Source organism: Enoplosus armatus, chromosome 1, assembly GCF_043641665.1.
Source record: "Enoplosus armatus isolate fEnoArm2 chromosome 1, fEnoArm2.hap1, whole genome shotgun sequence".
In the NCBI taxonomy this organism is placed as follows: domain Eukaryota; kingdom Metazoa; phylum Chordata; class Actinopteri; order Centrarchiformes; family Enoplosidae; genus Enoplosus; species Enoplosus armatus.
This window is the reverse complement of record NC_092180.1, coordinates 25,162,849-25,182,988: the sequence shown is the minus strand read 5'-3', so window position 1 is coordinate 25,182,988 and position 20,140 is coordinate 25,162,849. Positions and strand designations below refer to the sequence as shown.

Genomic DNA, 20,140 nt, shown 5'->3' with positions numbered 1-20,140 from the left:
ATTTCAAAGACAAATAGAAGTTCAAGGGACTGGGTGGCATGGGAGAAACCAATCACATTGTGACAGAGCCCTGGATGACACTTTTAAAGAGCGTTCTCAAAGGGCTTTCATATCTGCTCGTATTTAAATACTGGACTGTGACAGGTGGTTGTTACTATCAGCAGGACAGATATTTCAAACAGAACTTTCGGATGAACTTTAGAAGATCAAAGGTGACAAAATTATTTCAAGTAAGTACATATTAAATAGATGCATTTCTTATTATAAAAAGATGAAATATATCTAAAAAAATATATACAAAATAACATGCAAGTTGACAATTTACTGCTGGGAAGTGAATGAAAATATATAGAAAATAAATAAAAACAGCTCTTGATAAAATGATAGAATTTAAATATTTATATGAATACTGTATTAAATGAATGGAAATGAATGTAGTTAAAATTATAGATATTGATGTATTTCATTTGACATGTAGTATCCCATCAATTATTTAATTAATGCAATGCTTCCTGTTAGACTACATTATTCTCAGCTCTGGCATACAGGATAAGCTATCCTACCTTTAAACGGCCTTCTTCTGATTATGGTTTATTAGTTTTTGGTAGTGTATTTTTCTACTTGGACCCAATACACAGTGTGACAAAAATAAAGTTGCCCACTTTAAACCTACAGTCAATGCCCAAAGACCCAACCTAGGTATATGTTTAGCGCAGTTATGAGAGCCTCTGTGTGGAGGGGGCTCAGGCAGATCACCAACTACAAGCCAAGAGCCCCCAACTCTGCTAACGACCGACGCCTCGCCAACAGCCTCAACGACTTCTACTGTCGCTTTGAGAGACAATGGGACAGTCCTGACACCATCCCCCACACCATCACCCACCAGCTCCAGCCCAACAGCCCCAACCTCCTCATCACACCTGGGGCTGAACTCTCACACCTCCTACCACCACAGAGGAGGGGGAGTGCCCCCCCCTCCTCCAGCATCGACACCTCTGTCTGTCCTTGAAAGAGATGTGAACAGGCTCTTCAAGAGACAAAACCCGTGTAAAGCTGTTGGACCAGACTCCATCTCCCCATCCTGCCTGAAGCGCTGCGCCGATCAGCTGTCTCCGGTGTTCACGGACATCTTCAACACCTCACTGGAGACATGCCACGTGCCAGCCTGCTTCAAGGCCTCCACCATCATCCCCGTCCCCAAAAAACCAGGGCCCACAGGATTAAATGACTACAGACCCGTCGCTCTGACCTCTGTGGTCATGAAATCATTTGAACGCCTGGTTTTGTCCCACCTCAAATCCATCACAGACTCTCTGCTGGACCCCCTGCAGTTCGCCTACAGAGCCAACAGGTCTGTAGACGACGCCGTCAACCTGGCTCTACACTTCATCCTCCAGCACCTGGACTCCGCAGGATCCTATGCCAGGATCCTGTTTGTGGACTTCAGCTCTGCCTTCAACACCATCGTCCCGGCTCTTCTTCAGGACAAGCTCTCCCAGCTGAACGTGCCTGACCCCACCTGCAGGTGGATCAGAGATTTCCTGTCTGACAGGAAGCAGCACGTGAAGCTGGGGAAACACGTCTCAGACTCGCGGACGATCAGCACCGGCTCCCCTCAAGGCTGCGTTCTTTCTCCACTACTCTTCTCCCTCTACACCAACAGCTGCACCTCCAGTCACCAGTCCGTCAAGCTCCTGAAGTTCGCGGACGACACCACCCTCATCGGACTCATCTCTGGAGAGGATGAGTCTGCCTACAGGTGGGAGATTGACCACCTGGTGACCTGGTGCAACAGCAACAACCTGGAGCTTAACACTTCAAAGACAGTGGAGATGGTTGTTGACTTTAGGAAGAGCGCAGCCCCACCCGCCCCCATCACCCTGTGTGACTCTCCAGTGGACACTGTGGAGTCCTTCCGTTTCCTGGGCTCCATCATCAGCCAGGACCTCCGGTGGGAGCTGAACATCAGCTCCCTCATCAAGAAAGCCCAACAGAGGATGTACTTCCTGAGGCAGCTGAGGAAGTTTAACCTGCCACAAAAAATGCTGGTTCACTTCTACACCGCCATCATAGGGTCCATCCTCACCTCCTCCATCACCGTCTGGTACGCTGCTGCCTCCACCAAGGACAGACGCAGACTGCAGCGTATCATCCGCTCTGCAGAGAGGGTGATCGGCTGCAACCTCCCATCTCTTCAGGACCTGTACTCCTCCAGGACCCTGAGGAGAGCAGGGAAGATCGCTGCCGACCCCTCCCACCCCGGACACCATCTGTTCGACCCCCTCCCCTCTGGCAGGAGGCTGCGGTCCATCAGGACCAAAACCTCCCGCCACAAAAACAGTTTCTTCCCCTCTGCAGTCAACCTGACAAACTCACACTGACCCCCCCCAGAACACAAACACAAGCTATACGTTATATTAACGTACATCACCCCTGTCCCCCCTGCGTTACATTAACGCACCCACCCCCTACTGGACACTTTATCTGGACACTTTACTTTATTCTGGTCACTGCACTGTTTGTTATTTATCTTATTTTTATTTTTATTCTTATTTCAGCTTTTATATTCTACTTATTTGTTATCGAAACAACAGCACCTTCAGACCACAGCAAATTCCTTGTAATGTATGTTACTTGGCAATAAACAGTTTCTGATTCTGATTCTGATTCTGATTCTGAACTGGCATGTTCAACTGCATGATACTGACTCAGGTATCCACTCCAGTGAAGGTCATCTCCTCTTGCTCTTCAACTGTTTCATATTTTATTGGCTTTCAGATTTTATTAGCTTTATTTCTATTGAAGTCGAACGAACACGCTTGGGGAAATTGTATTATGGCAAAGTTTCGCCAAAGAAAATTGGTCATTATAATTAAAGTTACACAGTAAGAAGGATAGTCAAAGGAGAGAGGCGGTTGGGGAACTGGGATTTTTTCCCCCCCTAATACAGTCAGTATTAAGTCTGTCCTGAAACAATAGTCAAGTTGCTGTATTCATTCCTCGTGTTCGTACTGGCCCTTAAGAGAAAAAGTGAACCGAGCCTTTGACATATAAAGAATGTGCTTATTTTACATAGAGACAAGTAGCAGCAAAACACATGAACAGTCCTGATTATTACCAGTAAATGGATGTAAATTTACATCATTATCCATATTTTAATGCTGTTAAAATAAACACAAGTTGTGTTAAATATACTGCATTAGAATATGAAAGCATCAGTTTTCCATAATGGTGTTTTGCTGGGCTTTCTCGGATAAACAATGCAGGCACAACGTCAATTTGACTTGATGCCATGTAGTCTCAAAACTGTCCTGATATTTACATTTGAACATTGAATAATAATTTTCATCCAGCCTGCCACCGAGCACGACAGTTTCCTCGTCATCAGAACCTTAGAGAATCCGACCCAGAGAGGGCCGAACAGAACCACAATGTGGCATCTCTTTCAATGTCTAATTAACCCAGGATCACAATATCTCTCACAATATCATGAGACTTTTTTTTTGGCCATTTAAGATGCCAACATGGCCAGATATGGATGATCTGTATAGCTGAGCTGCTTTTAACTCGACAACTTAACAGTACATTATATAGGAGATTATGTAAAATAAATCGATTAAAAACACAGCACCAATATTCATATTGAACCCTCTCTATCTCATATACATTTGTAGAACGGTGAGAGCCTGGACTACAGGGTCTTACACTTACAGTGAAACTAATCAACCCCTTGGAGTGTCATGTATGAGCAGCCTTTTTCAAGGCCAGCCTGTCAGGACTTTAACATTGATGCCTGGAAGTGTTCCTCTGTGAGCGTCTCCTTTCCAGACACAGGCGCATTTAAGTCAATGAAATGAAACCACACACAGGTGATCTCATCATTCAACCAATGACGTGACTTCTAAAACCAAATGGCTGCCACCAGTGATTATTAATGTGTGTGACATTAAAGGGCCTTTTTTTTCCTGTTTAAGTCACTCGATCTGCTTTGATTCAACGTTGTAAACCAATAAAACATGACTGTTACTGGTCTGTCTGTCTGACAGAGTTGTAAATTACTTCTGTATTTATCTCCAAAGATAATCCTGATATATTTTATAAGCTCCTACAGTTGGCCATGTTGCTGTGCTGCTGCTGTCTTGTTGTAATCACAGCTGATTGCACGCAGTTTCTGCAGGTGTCAGTATGACTGTAGCCGGTAGGAGGGACTTGATGCTCCAACTTCTCATTTTGTGTCTCTCTGCTCTCCAGCCAGTCGTCCTGGTCCTGCTTGGAGAGGGACGACGACATCAGCAGCAGCAGCAGCAGCAGCAGCAGCAGCAGCACGGCATTCCGGGGGAACACCATGCATTTTAGGCTTAAAGGACGACCGGAGCCTCACGTTATTTCGCTTTCTTATTTTTAATTTCCGTGTTTTCGTTTCGTATTTTCTTTCTTTCCTTGTTTTTTTTTTTTTTCTTTCTTTCTGTCCTCCTCCTTTTCACCCAGTCTCTGACGCGCAAGGACACCACAGCACCCATCCGCGGCAGAAACGCTCACATAGAGCATCCTCTGTACAGACGCACCACCGTCCTCCTCCTTCCTCCCTTCCTCCTACTCTCCTCCTCTCCTCTCTCCTGTTCTGTTCTAACCCAGAGGACATCGGGACCGCTTCTCTCCATCCCCCCCCCCCACATTTTGGCCCGGAGACATGGATCTATGGTTTCATTCGATCCGGATTTGCTGGTGGAGGGTTTTGTTTCTGATGAGTGTTTTCCAGGACTATCTGAGCTCCATGCTGGACTGCCCGCCGACCTGCAGCTGCTCTCAAACAGAGATCTATTGCAATAAGTCCGACAACGGCAGGTTTTTCCCTTTACTCGCCCTGCAAGACACTGGGAGCAACGGGACCAGCGTTGACATAGCAGAGTTATTCAAAAACATCACCTCCATGTAAGTAGATGCGCATTATGCCGTGCGTGTTTTTTTTTTCTCCTCTCTGAATCATTGATTGATCACATCCTCAGTAACGCGCCTGAGCTCTCCGGCTGTCTGTTGCTTTCTTTGCACTGATCTGATTTGTTGGCTGAGCATTTCTTAGTATTTTGAGACTTTTTGCACTCGCATCAGTCAGTTAAGTGGCCTTTTCTGATAAAAAAAAAAAACAACCATCTCCCATCATCGCTTTGGAGGGTAAACTGCGCTCATTCTGTCTCGCGCCTCCCCTCGCACAGTAATCCTTTGCAACCAGCAAACTACTTCATCTGGATCCTTGGATGTGTGTGTGTGTGTGTGTGTGTGTGTGTGTGTGTGTGTGTGTGTGTCCCCATAAAGTTGCTCCTCCGCAGCGGCTCCGCAGGCCTTCACGCGGCCAAATGACAGGAGGATGTTGCGGAGAACCTCAGATCGCCCGTTCACTTGATCCCCCCCCCCCCCCCCCCCCTCTCTCTCTCTTTCATGTGCAGCAACTGCTCCGACAGATTGTGCTAAATGAAACAGAAATAAATGGTGCAGTAGGGTCAACCAGTTACATCTCAGCCCGCATCCTCTCGAGACCGATGCGACCCGACAAACTTTATTATGTCCAGATGATCAGATGATGCGGGGGTCTAGAAGAGGGGAGGAGGGGGGGGGGGGGGTGTTAAAAACGTCACTTGTGGCTTTTTGCCCCCCCCCCCCCCCCAAAGAGATGGACGTGTAGCAGGATGCTCGGGTTTCAGAGGATTAATAAAGGGTTTGCTTAAAACAGAGGAGCTATGATGACGGCAGACCCCCCCCCCCCCCCCCACACCCCCACCGTCTCACACACACACACCCAGAATTTTCATTCTGCATCCTCTCCCCCCTCCCTCCCCCTCTTTCCCTGGCATCGATCCTTCCTGCCAACATCAAAGCTTTCTTTCTTGAAAAGTCAGAAAAAAGAAAAGAAGCGGAGCTCGGGCCTTAAAATAAGACCTCTGGTGTCGATGAGGTTGATTTGCATATAAAGTAAACATCTCCCGTTAACGCGCTGGAATTCCCCGCACGGCTCCCCCTCCACAAAGAGACTTTTCCCCTCCCATCAGCTTTTTTGGGGGATCCGGTTTTACCCTTTATCCGTTTTTGAGGGAGACAACAACTTATTTTGTGGCACGGTTCATCGCCTCCCCTTGCCACTAGAGGGTAGCCTGGCACCCTCTGTGCGTCCTCCCCACAGCGCTTTACGTGACTGTTTCATCAGAGCTCTCAGTCAGATCAGCCACAGAGTTTAAAGCAACACTGAAAGCAGAGGACGGTGAGGAGATGAAGGGCCAGAGGTCACAGCACGCTGTAAGTGATTAGTGTGACCCCAGAGTGACCCCTGGGAGAGGGGTTTCCTCTTTGTGAAACCTGCTCCAGTCACACTCCAGTCATTTATCTCTTCTCTCATGCATCAGGATCAACTGCCTCTTGGACTGTCATTTAGAAACGCCCAAATTCACTTCAGAATAAGCAAGAATTCACGCACTGATTGGCTGTTAGCTTTGAGAAACCCTAATGCCGGTTGACCCTGGACTTGATTGTGCATTTCACGGCAGGACGCTTGTTTTCTTGCTGCTCGGCACGGGACTGCTAACCTCCACCCGTGCAGCAGCACCAGCAGCTCAATGACAGCCTATCAGAGGCAACACCTCCCAATGTCACATGAGCTTACACGCCTGCTAGGAGTGAATACATTCAAGACACGCAGAGATGATTCGTTCAGGGTCAAATCTGGTAATCGGCTGGACACGTTCAGCTCTATATGGTGATTATGTAGTTTAAAGCGTACATGTGGTACACAAAGAATTATTTGGCTTAAAACAATAGCACACACATATAAAATGTGCTAATTGAAATGTATAATTGTGGAATAAATGAAAGTATTTAATAGCTTGATGCTAATTTATTATCTGCCCAGAAAACACGCTGTTATGAAATAATAACCAGTATCCATAGTAATGCAGAGCAGTCAGTAATTGAGGCCACAAACAGTACAAATTGTCCCTGGTCCTCTCTTTGTGAGGTGTTAGACGCATGAGTTTTGCTAACAAGAGGTCTATTCCACTCATCACAGGGGAAACAGGGAGAGATGGGGGACAATTTATGGAGATGGAAAACTAGAGCGAGGGCTCCTAGCAGGAGCCGTGTGACGATTGGCCAGCCAAAGAAAACTGCCAGGTCCAGATAATAGTTTTCCAGTTCCCTCGCATTAGAGATTCATCACAAGAGGCATCGCTGTTTGAAGTGGATAAGATAAGGCCTCGCTGTGATACTTGAGAGAAAAAAGTGGGTTTTTCTGAGAGCGGCTGAAACATTTGACAGGTTTGTGTTAAGTGCGTCTCCGGCTGCAGGTGCGCTCCTCTGCTCCTAAGTACATCCTTCCATTCAGCTCTTATAACTGTATATATATATTCATAGACGTCCATGGTGTAACTGCTGCAAAGCATTGAATTGTCAAATCCATTTTTGGAGTAAAAGGTACATCTTTGGTGATATAATAACATTAATAGTTCATAAAGTGGTAATGTAATCCCCATAATAATCCTACAGGGGCTTGTCTGCAGTCACAAACATGTAAAAATGGAAAATATGGATCCCCTAAAGTCCTGGAAGATTATTTTTTTATGTTTTGCTCACAAGCTCCAGCTTCAGCCAAAACGTTGGTAGAATCTGAATTTTACAGATAATTACAAGGTTCCATGTGTTGTACGTGTCCGTTGAATATGCAAACGTTCTTGGAAGTATAACATTTTACAGTTTTCTGTTCCACTTACCTCTGTGGCTGGCAAAAAAAAAAAACGAGGTTAAGCACAAGTTTATCTTTTAAATCTCATAATTTCTCCAGGAAAGTTGCTCTACTTTTATAGAGACATTAGAGCACTATACGATATCCACCTTAGTATTATGCCCATCATCGAGATTCATGGTTTGTCAGTTAAGTACAATTTCTATGTACTTCCACTTTACTTGAATATTTCCGCTTTAAGCTACTTTATGATTCTACTCCACCTCATTCTCATTTCAGAGGGAAATATTGTACTTTTTACTCCATTACATTTGTCTGACAGCTTAAAAGTGCACACAGAAAACCTATAATGACTTTCTAAAATGATTGTATTGTTTAGGGTCACTACTACCTTCTCTGTTACTGCGCAGAGCTACCAAATAGTAACGTATAGAAAGTATGGTAGTTAAAATTTGATCCACTTCGACTACAACATTAATATTAATGTTATTGTAATAATAATCAGATAATATAGTATATGATACGGTAGCATTATGATGACAGGGGTCATTCTGCTGCCTAATGAGTACTTTTACTTTTGCTACTTTCAGTACTTTTTGTTGCTAATGCTTTGGTACTTTTATTTATGTAACATTTTGAAAGCAGGACTTTTACTTGTAACTTGTAAATTACGCCCACAATTATATAAGTTGCATACTGGACTATGATTGGCTGTATAGTTGTGATGTCACAAAATGCTTCCTGTATGTCCACGTCTTGAACTAAGATGTAGGATGAGCACAGAGAAACTTTCCCCCTTCAGCAGATTAATGTGAAAACAGCCTTCTAGTGTCAAACTGCACTCACATCATTCTGCACCGTGAAGCTGAAACATCCACGTCATTTAACAATCACGGAAAAACATGATTATAGCACCCGATAGCATCCACAAAATCACAGCTCATGTTCATGTTCAACATGCAGCTATAAGGACATGTTGAGATTTGGGAGCAAGTGTACATCCATCCATCCATCCATCCATCCAAATACCTGTTGATGACGATGTTTATGACGTCATTTAAATGTGTGTCTTATTATGTATGCTACTTGATTTTTGTTGTAATAGCCATTACTAGATACTGCTCTCTTTAAATGTGAATGTCAGAAGCACAAGTCCTCTATTTGCCTTTGAAATGAGAACGCTCCTCCAAAAGTATCTCAGTTTTGGCTTCTCTAATGTCAACTCTTTCTTCGACCAAAGAGATTTATGTGGACTTGTAAAATTGCCATCTGTTTATCTGCAAACAAACTGAGTCTTCCACACTCTAAAATGGTTTACTGTTTATCCACTTTGCCAAATACGGCTTGAAGTTTATCATTTAATATGTTTAAAATCTTGATCACCCAGTCTATGAAAGTCTATAAGCTATCCTTTAAAATGCATCGTAATGGAATATTTATACTGATGATTTTTTTTACTTACAGAAGGTGTCACTTCCAAATGAGAGAAGTCACACTTTGGAATGAAGCTAAAGCTGTAACACTGAACCAAAGGCATGTTCTTTGTCACAGTCTCCTCAAGATCATGGGATAGGGCGGGATCTAACGGGACAGGGTATGTTGTGAAAAAGGGCAAAAGAAAATGGAAGCTGTCACGTCCATCCATCCACTGCTTTACTGACTATATTTCACCAGCAATCACATTGAACAATATCCCCCAAACCCTGTGTCAATGCCACTTACTCTGCCTCCTCAAAAAGTGGTTTGAGAAGTCTTTTCTCTCTCTTTTCTTTTTTACATTTTAAAACAGCCCAGCTCCGCTTGAAACTATCGATCTTTGGACACCTTCGACTACGCATTTTATATGAAACCTGCCAACTGGCTGATGCTGCCAAAGAAACCTGTTTCACACAGAGAATGTTTCCAAGGTCCGCTTATGGGTGACTTGTGTGGGCTGCAAGTGTCCCCTGGTTCAGACACTGAGCATTACTGCATTACATAAATTCAGCGTTTTCTCTACCTCCTTAAAACTCCTGTGCAGCCCACATAAATGTGTGACTGTGGCCAATAGCTGCTTCAAATCCAAATAGCTGCTATATAATTCTTGCGCGAGGCTTCTGAATGGGAAGTGATACGAAATCCCCCGTAATTGTTATCAGAAGAAGAGTATTTCTTGTTCAAATGAGAGTCTGTGCTAAAGTGCTGGAGTACTAGTCCCTCAATGAAAAAGATATCGATTGCAAGAGACAAAAAAAAATAAAAGAATGGTTGAAATTGAGGCAGCGCAGGTCAAGATCGCCTGAATTTTAGTCCCTAGAACCTACATTTCCCATAATGCAGCTCCATATGGCCTTTCATCAGACCCTCTATAAATGTCTTAGGTCCCAACTTTGTCTCAACTTTCACAGGCTGATTAGGACTCCTTGTGATGAGTGAACTGATCGTCATGTATAAAACTAGCGGCGGGGCCCTTTAACACCTGGATGAAGGAATACACGCTCACATAAAGGCAAAGGATTGGACTAATTAATGGAAAATTAGTTAATCCAATAGTGTTAAAAAGCAGCATTCATCAACGCTTAAATTGTTCAGTAGAATAGAGGTGCTGGATTTTATAGCATTAGCAAAGACATAAAGACTGTGAAAAAAATGTGGTATTCAAAACAAAATTTGGACATTTTATAATGTAATCTGGTTTACTTGGTAATAACACTTTTGCAGACTAAGAATTTCCGATATTCTGAATATGATTTGATAAATTTCTTTTGGGAAAATAACTGACAACTTCCAGGTTTTCCCAGGCCCGGTCAGCTGGAACCCAGTCAAAGGGGTTTTGCCCCCCCCCAGTCTGGGAAGTCAGATGGATGTAAAGAGTGGTGGATACACCTTTCCCTGCTAGTATGTGTATTTATTTCCCTCCTGTTCTGTATCCACGTCTTTGTCTTTGTTCTCTTCTCCGCTGTGTGAAGTTTTGATGTCTGGGTTTCTGATGCCCAGCTCACCTGTGTCTGTTTGTCATCTTGATTTATTTTTCTTTGTCACCTTGATATTTCTCTCCGTCGTTTCCATTTCATTTTTTTTTTTGCTCTTTAGGGGTGAGATGTTTTTACAAGCCTGCTGGGGTTTCTTTGTGTGATCCGCAGTTTTTGGTGTGTTAGTATCGTTTGATGGCACAAATAAATTATACCTGAACGTCACTTACCCTTTGTTAGCTGCTCGCGAAGAACGGAGCTCAGGGCTTTACACCTGTCTGACATCAGCCGTGGATATCTGTTATCTTCTTAATGCAACGCTGCTGCACTGTTACTCCTTATGTGACAGGAATTCTTTGGAAACTGGTCAGTTCATGGACTTCTGAATAGCGCTGGGTAACGTTTGATTTTTTTTTGATACCTTTGAGAAATATAAACATGCTTTTCTCAAATGTATACATGTCTAAACACAAGCAGGTGAACATGAAGTTTACTTGAATCATTTGTGTTCTGAGCAGACACAACTTTCGGTATTTTTGACGGTTTTCCAAACTCACAAGAATTGACTACAGACATGCTTTGTCTGTACCGAAGAAGTATTGAGCTTTGGTGACCAGCCTTAGATTTTAGTCTTTAGAAAGAATGGTTTGGTGAGAAGCAGCAGGATACTAGATTAGATGGTATCACAATTTTACTACATCAGTTCACTAAAATGACTACAATATTAGGATACATGCAACAGGACTTTTTTTTTTTAATTGCTAACGATCTGTCAAACAGCTTTTGAGTAGGGCTTGGTAACGTTTGACATTTCTTCTCAAGTTTTGAAGTTATCAAATATGAAAGGGAATGTAAACATAAGCAGACTTACAAGAACTTTGGCTCAATAAAATAGTCAAGATTTTTATTCAGATCAGGAACTGTATGATCTAAGAATAAGTAAACAAGATTAGGAAGCTGGCCTGGCATTGGGCGCCAACTCTTGGTTTTTGATTCTTTGTGCCATGGACATTTTCCGTTGAGGTTAGATATCCATCCCTAATTTTGTACCTTTCGAAGTTCCAAAGATTTTTGGTGCGTCTATGGCAATCTGCTTACTCAGCCACTAACATAGCTGCAGTATTTTAAAAACGTCTGCAGCAGCTGAAGTACTTGCTAATGCAGCATGGATGCAACAAGGAAGACATTTTGGACGTCTGCCATTGTAGTTTCATAAGAGAGCTATTCAGATTCATTCATTAATTATTGGCCTGTGTTAGGCTGTAAAATGACTTTGAAATGAAGCACTTTGCGTATGGGACTCAGGTGATCTTGACAACCCTCGTCGCATCCCCAGTCACGCGCTCCGCCAGTGTCAACGCCGCGAATGTCGTTTAACCACCCAGGATGGACTTGCTAACACAAGTCCTGCCCGTTGGGTCCTTCGCCATACAGACCCCCTGCTGCCTCCGCATTGCGAGGCTCCTGTCAGGCAGTTTGCACGACGGGCTCCTCTGTTATAAGCATATCATCAAGTTTGCATGAGCCTGTCTTTGTGGAAAGTAGGTCACGGCTGCCATCTGAGAATTAGGAGGAGAGAGCGGCGGTTTCGTTCAGATCCTCTGCATGCAGGGATGCTTGTGAGAAGTCCCGGCCATGTGACTGACCCAGCTTCTCCCACGCCCCCCACCACCTCAACTCCCGCATCTGCAGGCAGCCCTTTGCGCCTTAAAAGATGCATACTAATGAAGCACCCCCCCCCTTTAACAATCAAAAGATGCATTGAGGATCGAGGGGTGAAAAATACTGAAGGCTCTGCTGTTTCAGCCAGGATTAGATGAACCCTTTAAAGCCTTGCAGCCACATTCCAGGGGCTTTCTGTTGACATTTAGTTGAGCTTCTGCTTTTATACAGCAGATTATGAGTCAGTGTCGCTACTGTGTTCAACAGTTTATCATGTCCAATTTGGTAGATTGAAGGGAGCAGAAAAAATCGTATATCTACCTATTTAAACCGCAATTTGTTCCATGGTGGCATGAAAAAAACATAAAATAAACCCGACTGAATTGTTCCCCTTGTGCATAGTGCACCAATTTACATCTGTTTACATGCATCGCCTTTTGCTGGATTTTTTTTATTTTTTATTATAATGTGTTATGCGATTGCTCAGTAGTGAGCAACAGTTATCAAGTGCCTGCTGCCGTTAGATATCTACTGGTGAACACGAGGCAGACAGTTTTATGTCTAATCAGGTAGCATGAGCTTTACTGAAGGTTTATTGCAGTTAATCATGTTTAAACATGGTATCTGCAAGCTTAGTGCAGCTAATTCTGTCTTCCGCATCCTCCTTCTTCATAGCGTGAGGCGTCGTGTGATGGCGGTGGTGGTTCGGAAACTTTCCTTTTCTCTCTTGATATCTTTCTCCCTCCTCTCTGTTGGTCCCTCTCTCTCTCTCTCTCTCTCTCTCTCTCTCTCTCTCTCTGTCTCACACACACACACACACACACACATCATTAATTTCCTCAGAGATAACCTCTTCCCAGGTGAGGATGTTATGTCTGACCTCCACAGTGTCCATCACCGTGACAAAAAAAACCCCCACCTTCCTCCTCTCTCTTTCGGCTCCTAATAAAGCCCCAAGTTATTATTCATGCGGGATGTTTTGTGTTTCAAAAAAACATCAATCATCATGTATTATCAAGTAGGAGGAGTCACCCCACTGTCCTCCGTGTCAGGGATGACTGGCAGAGCTGTGTGAACAATGCAACTCTCTCACTTTCAGCCACATTTCCTATACGGGATGCATGTTGATGGATGCTATTTAATGGCATTCTCACTTCTCTTTCATGAGAAAGGAAATGCTTATTTATAAACCAAATAGTTGAAGTTCTGCTTCAGAAATGAATTTTTCATGTGTGTGAAAAATTCCATTCATCTGCAGTGCTGTACACAAAATCTCGCTTCAACATGTCTCCGTTTGTCCTCAGATGGCTTCTGTTAAGGGTCACTTGGGGGCTGGAGCTTGTCCCAGCTATACTATTCTTTTATTATTTTTGCTGCAAAGCAGTCCATTACCCACAGTGAGCTGATCTCTCCTGCCCTTGTCCGTCCATCAGTTTTCCATCTGTACAAAGTGAGATCTGTTTGAGGCAATATGTGCGCGAATGTCTGTGGTGAACACTCATCGTGAATTAATGGCTCTACAATCCTGTTTAGCTTTGATCGACAAGATCATCAGCAGCGAGGACAGGACGTCGCATCGTAGTGCAGAAAACGGAAAGATATATATATCGGCCCTGAGCACCGTAGCAGCCTATATTTATTGATTATCTCAGATGCTCTGATACCTGTATTTCCTCTGTTCTGTGGACTATTGTTGCGTACGGCACTTAATCAAAACATTATGGACCTGGCAGGCCATTCAGCCGTACTCACTGATCATTCTCAGTGAGCCGAGGACTCTCGGTGGCAGCACAAAAGTCGAGAGCACCAGGAGAGTTTTTTAAGACCCCGGCAGAGCTTTGTGTGGAGGCAGATGAGAACACATTAAAAGTAAATGGTCCACTGGGACTCAACTCTCCTTCCTACTGGCTCCCTGTTGGTGCAATGACCTTGCTACTCCAGTCAGAATATCACAGTCACTCTCCATCTTCTTTCATAGGCTAAAAATCTCATCTTTTTAAGAAGTACCTGACATCAGCCTCTCTTCCTGCTGAATCACATCCTACTCTCTCATATCTCCCTCCTCTAATATGCTCTCCTCTTGAAGTTCAAAAACCCATAGCTTCTCCTTCTCATATTCCATTCCTACAAATTTGACGCATAAGTCCAGTGGCTCCCAAACTTTTTCAAACCATGGCACCACTTCATAGCAATTATTCTTATCATGGCACCCCTACATGCCCACCCCACCCCATATTTCATGTATACCCTTGTAAATCTCAGCTGTGACCCTTCACTCACCTGAACATCCTCCATGCCATGCAGCCCGTGCAGCAGTTCGTCGACCATACCAGGCAGTGCCGGCCCTAGCCATTTTGGTGCCCTAGGCGAGATTATGATTTTGATTGATTGATTGATTAGCTTTCCTTCAGGGATGCTAACTGTTTTCGTGGGCTATTGCAATAGCTAGCTGTGTTTAAAAGTAGTTTGCAATTTGCATGTTATAATTTCTTTTCTAACTGCTGTATGCAATTATGAATCTATTGATTGCTTTACTGCCAGTTCGTCTCACTCACGTCCAATACTTGGTCTTGGAGAATTGAAGGTGAAAGCAGCGACAGCATGTTTTCGCCTTGTGAGTCTGCGTGTGTCGTCATGGCAAAATGTGGTCCTGGAGACGCCTACTGTAGCGGGAGATATGCTAGAAATGTAAAGTGAATTGGGAGAGTGAGCATTGCATTGTTGATGAAGTTGAACGGACACATTGTTGTAGCTGCTGCTATGACTCAGATGTTCTTTAGGGATGAAGGAGGCTGTGAAAACAGAGGCTTTAACGTTAGGATATTTGTTGAAATTGTTAGACTAAAGCTTAGGTTGCCTTTCGCAAGATTAATAGTAGGCGACATATGACATTTGCATTAAGAGCTGGTGGTGGTGATTTGAACACATAACATTTAAAGTACAAATCCCAGGAAGACTTATAATCATGATGTTTTTAGCATTCATTTGTTTTCTTTTTTTATTTCTTATGAATGATTAATATTGATAACAATACAAATGACTTTGAAATACCTTCTATGTTACAATGCTAAATCACTTTTGACACATTTTGACCTCATGCAGCTGTATTCAGGACACAGGAGATTTCAACAAATTTCATCATCCCATATTTCATGCACTTCGTGAAACACAGAGGTTGGTGTATAATTTATTATTTATCACACAAGGTCCCCACATTATATGAGTCAACGTCAACAGAATCAAAATGGCTCTAAAACAACAACAACCATGAGTGCATACATTACTAACAGCAGTGGCACCTTTGATAGTCAAACTAATTTGGTGCTTTGGCTAAATTGGCCTCCATGTGGAAAACTGGTATCTGTTCTTTGACGAGGCTTTGATGGGGAACTGTCTGGCACGTCAGTCAGAAGTACTGTGACTTGCAGTGGCAGCTGTCTACAATTGACACTGTGAACTGCAGAGGCTTCTTATTTCCAGAGGAAGTCATCACCTGTCAAGCATCACTAATGTGTTTATTGTTACTGGAAAGACCAACTTGTACCCCTCTGGTTATTTTAGAGAGGAGACACACACACACACACACACACACACACACACACACACACACACACACAGTTTCAGTGATTGAATGCTCAGTGTTGCTCAGTGCAGATTTCTGTGCTGTTGTTTTAGAACCTTAAAATGATTTTTCCTGAATAATGATTCCACTTTTAACATAGTCTGACATATGCATGTCATATCGGTGACAGATTATGAGACAGTGGGACCCGGGCACAGACATGTAAAAGGCCCCCCATGCCTCCTACACAGGAGCAAGACACAAAATGACTGCTGTGTGGTTTGTAGTCGTTTTGCATCTCTTCATGGTTGTTCTGCGTCTCTTTGTTGTAATTTGAATGACTTTCCAACAAGAAATGTTACTTCAGACAGAGGCTCTGGGCGCCTCAGGCCACGGTCCTATGCCCCATAGACTTGTTCAATAATCCACTCATGTGTGTCTGCTTGGTTATCACTCATGATATGTTCAGTAGCACTTGTAAAACATGCACAGAAAGGTGACGGCCAACTGCCAAGGCTTTATGTTTTGAGGTAGACTGATGAGACGTGTCCCCAGGTTACCCTGTCTGGCGAGACGGATTAGGAGTCACTGACGGACCCTCATTTTGATAAAATACTGAGTGTCCGTGTGTGTGTGTGTGTGTGTGTGTGTGTGTCTGTGTGTGTGTGTCTGAGAGAAGCAGTTACTTAAATGGAAGCAGGGAGGAAAAAGGCAAACAAATCAAATATTCAACAACCTTGAGCTCTATCTCTCCCCAGTTCCATCCTTCCTACGAGAGGTAATTGGTTGACACTGTAGACTTGTGTGAGAACTATGGTGTGTGAGGACGACATGTTATTGCATTTCACATCTCAGTCAGAAAACAAGAAGACAAATTTTGGGGGGAATTTAACAAGAACCCTCTAAGACTTCCCTTTCTGTCTGTGTTTCACTAAATCGGAGAAAGTTGATTATTGTGTGTTGTTTATTGATTTACCCAGAGAGATGGAATTGTAGAGATTGTTTTAGTCCTCGCGTATTGTGTAGTAATGAAATGATTCTTCCTCCAAACACGGACAGTGTCAACTGCATCTATTCTGTTGTCCACCTTCTTGAATTATTATTAGAACTGCCCCAGTACATGTACCGGCCTGACATTGAAATGCTCGGCAGTTCCAAGAGATACCATTGGTTGCCTGCACACCTGAACTTAAATGGAGCCTGGTATGTTAGTTTCCAATGTTTTAAAATGTCGATCAACGATCTCAAAGCATTTTGATGTGAATTAAGATGGAAAAAAAGAATCGTTTATTTTCATGAGAAGTACCAGTTCCATGTGATGAAAAAACAAACTACAAATGCTCCATGTTGGTCACCAAATGGTCTGCCTAAATTAAAAGAATAGTTCAACATTTTGGGAAATATACAAGATTTATGTTTGCTTTCTTCCCAAGAATTTGATGAGAAGATTGATGCAGTACCGCTCTTGTATCTATAAGGTAATGAAGCTACCACCCACAGCTGGGTAGCTTTGCTTAGCATAAAGACTGGAAACGGGGAGAAACAGCTAGCCTGACTCCCCCCAAAGCTCAACATTTCACCTAGCCCCTCTACAAGGCATCTCTCAAATTAGAACGCTTTATCTCTTCAGCGACAGCGAATTATCATATTTCCCAAACCATTGAACTGCTCCTTTAAAACAAATTGACCTGTTTTTTTTGGCAGACCATTGTGAGGAATTTGGAAACAAAGTACTCAAGAATTTATTGGACTGCCAGACTGCTTTGAAGGCACGGGGACACCATATTTCTAAACTTTTGGTTGTATATTTATTTTTAAAGCAGAGCATTCTCTTTGAAAATGACCACAACTCCCAAAAGGACAAGATTATACTCTACAAAAACACAAAGTACATGTTTTCAGAGTACTAGAAGTCCATGATAGCTCTACATACTGGTAGTAAGGTAAAACGAGTAGCTCGTCCACCGATTGATTGAATATCATCTCGTTGAAGAACATGCATGGATTGTTAATCACATTTGTCTATTTAAAAATAATCTTAACTGTATTCAACCCGGCAAATAAATAATAAAATAATCTGTTTGAGGTGAAATTTTAAATTAATGAAACCTTTGAACACAAAACATCTTTGATCCTTTGTTTTGAGGAGATGATAGTGCTGTTTTGTCTTGGTCAGAATCAGAATCAGAATCAGAAACTGTTTATTGCCAAGTAACATACATTACAAGGAATTTGCTGTGGTCTGAAGGTGCTATTGTTTTGATAACAAATAAGTAGAATATAAAAGCTAAAATAAGAATAAGAATAAAAATAAAAATAAAAAAAAAAAATAAAAAATAAGATAAGATAAATAACAACAGTGCAGTGACCAGAATAAAGTAAAGTGTCCAGATAAAGTGTCCAGTAGGGGGTGGGTGCGTTAATGTAACGCAGTGGGGACAGGGGTGATGTACGTTAATATAACGTATAGCTTGTGTTTGTGTTCTGGGGGGGGGGTCAGTGAGAGTTTGTCAGGTTGACTGCAGAGGGGAAGAAACTGTTTTTGTGGCGGGAGGTTTTGGTCCTGATGGACCGCAGCCTCCTGCCAGAGGGGAGGGGGTCGAACAGATGGTGTCCGGGGTGGGAGGGGTCGGCAGCGATCTTCCCTGCTCTCCTCAGGGTCCTGGAGGAGTACAGGTCCTGAAGAGATGGAAGGTTGCAGCCGATCACCCTCTCTGCAGAGCGGATGATACGCTGCAGTCTGCGTCTGTCCTTGGTGGAGGCAGCAGCGTACCAGACGGTGATGGAGGAGGTGAGGATGGACTCTATGATGGCAGTGTAGAAGTGAACCAGCATTTTTTGTGGCAGGTTAAACTTCCTCAGCTGCCTCAGGAAGTACATCCTCTGTTGGGCTTTCTTGATGACGGAGCTGATGTTCAGCTCCCACCGGAGGTCCTGGCTGATGATGGAGCCCAGGAAACGGAAGGACTCCACAGTGTCCACTGCAGAGTCACACAGGGTGATGGGGGCGGGTGGGGCTGCGCTCTTCCTGAAGTCAACAACCATCTCCACTGTCTTTGAAGCGTTAAGCTCCAGGTTGTTGCTGTTGCACCAGGTCACCAGATGGTCAATCTCCCACCTGTAGGCAGACTCATCCTCTCCAGAGATGAGTCCGATGAGGGTGGTGTCGTCCGCGAACTTCAGGAGCTTGACAGACTGGTGACTGGAGGTGCAGCTGTTGGTGTACAGGGAGAAGAGTAGTGGAGAAAGAACGCAGCCTTGAGGGGAGCCGGTGCTGATCGTCCGCGAGTCAGAGACGTGTTTCCCCAGCTTCACGTGCTGCTTCCTGTCAGACAGGAAATCTGTGATCCACCTGCAGGTGGGGTCAGGCACGTTGAGCTGGGAGAGCTTGTCCTGAAGAAGAGCCGGGACGATCGTGTTGAAGGCAGAGCTGAAGTCCACAAACAGGATCCTGGCATAGGATCCTGCAGAGTCCAGGTGCTGGAGGATGTAGTGTAGAGCCAGGTTGACGGCGTCGTCTACAGACCTGTTGGCTCTGTAGGCGAACTGCAGGGGGTCCAGCAGAGAGTCTGTGATGGATTTGAGGTGGGACAAAACCAGGCGTTCAAATGATTTCATGACCACAGAGGTCAGGGCGACGGGTCTGTAGTCATTTAATCCAGTGGGCCCTGGTTTTTTGGGGACGGGGATGATGGTGGAGGCCTTGAAGCAGGCTGGCACGTGGCATGTCTCCAGTGAGGTGTTGAAGATGTCCGTGAACACCGGAGACAGCTGATCGGCGCAGCGCTTCAGGCAGGATGGGGAGATGGAGTCTGGTCCAGCAGCTTTACGCGGGTTTTGTCTCTTGAAGAGCCTGTTCACATCTCTTTCAAGGACAGACAGAGGTGTTGATGCTGGAGGAGTGGGGGGCGCTGTGGGGGGCAGCTGTGGTGGTAGGAGGTGTGAGAGTTCAGCCCCAGGTGTGATGAGGGGGTTGGGGCTGTTGGGCTGGAGCTGGTGGGTGATGGTGTGGGGGATGGTGTCAGGACTGTCCCATTGTCTTTCAAAGCGACAGTAGAAGTCGTTGAGGCTGTTGGCGAGGCGTCGGTCGTTAGCAGAGTTGGGGGCTCTTGGCTTGTAGTTGGTGATCTGCCTGAGCCCCCTCCACACAGAAGCAGAGTCGTTGGAGGAGAACTGGTTTTGTAGTCTCTCTGAGTACAGTTGGTGCGTCTGTTGGTGTGTTTTACTCCCCCAAAACAG

General features: G+C 44.1%; 1 protein-coding gene across 4 annotated transcripts in view; it reads left to right on the top strand.

Moving 5' to 3' along the window:
• The first annotated feature begins 4,690 nt into the window (after positions 1 to 4,690).
• Positions 4,691 to 20,140, top strand: part of ntrk3b (neurotrophic tyrosine kinase, receptor, type 3b) — a 158,314-nt gene continuing 142,864 nt past the window's right edge. For all 4 annotated transcript variants that reach the window (XM_070924744.1, XM_070924588.1, XM_070924668.1 and 1 more), the window contains exon 1: positions 4,691 to 4,932. In XM_070924744.1, the coding sequence (XP_070780845.1) occupies positions 4,691 to 4,932 (242 nt within the window). The remainder of the gene's footprint in view (positions 4,933 to 20,140) is intronic.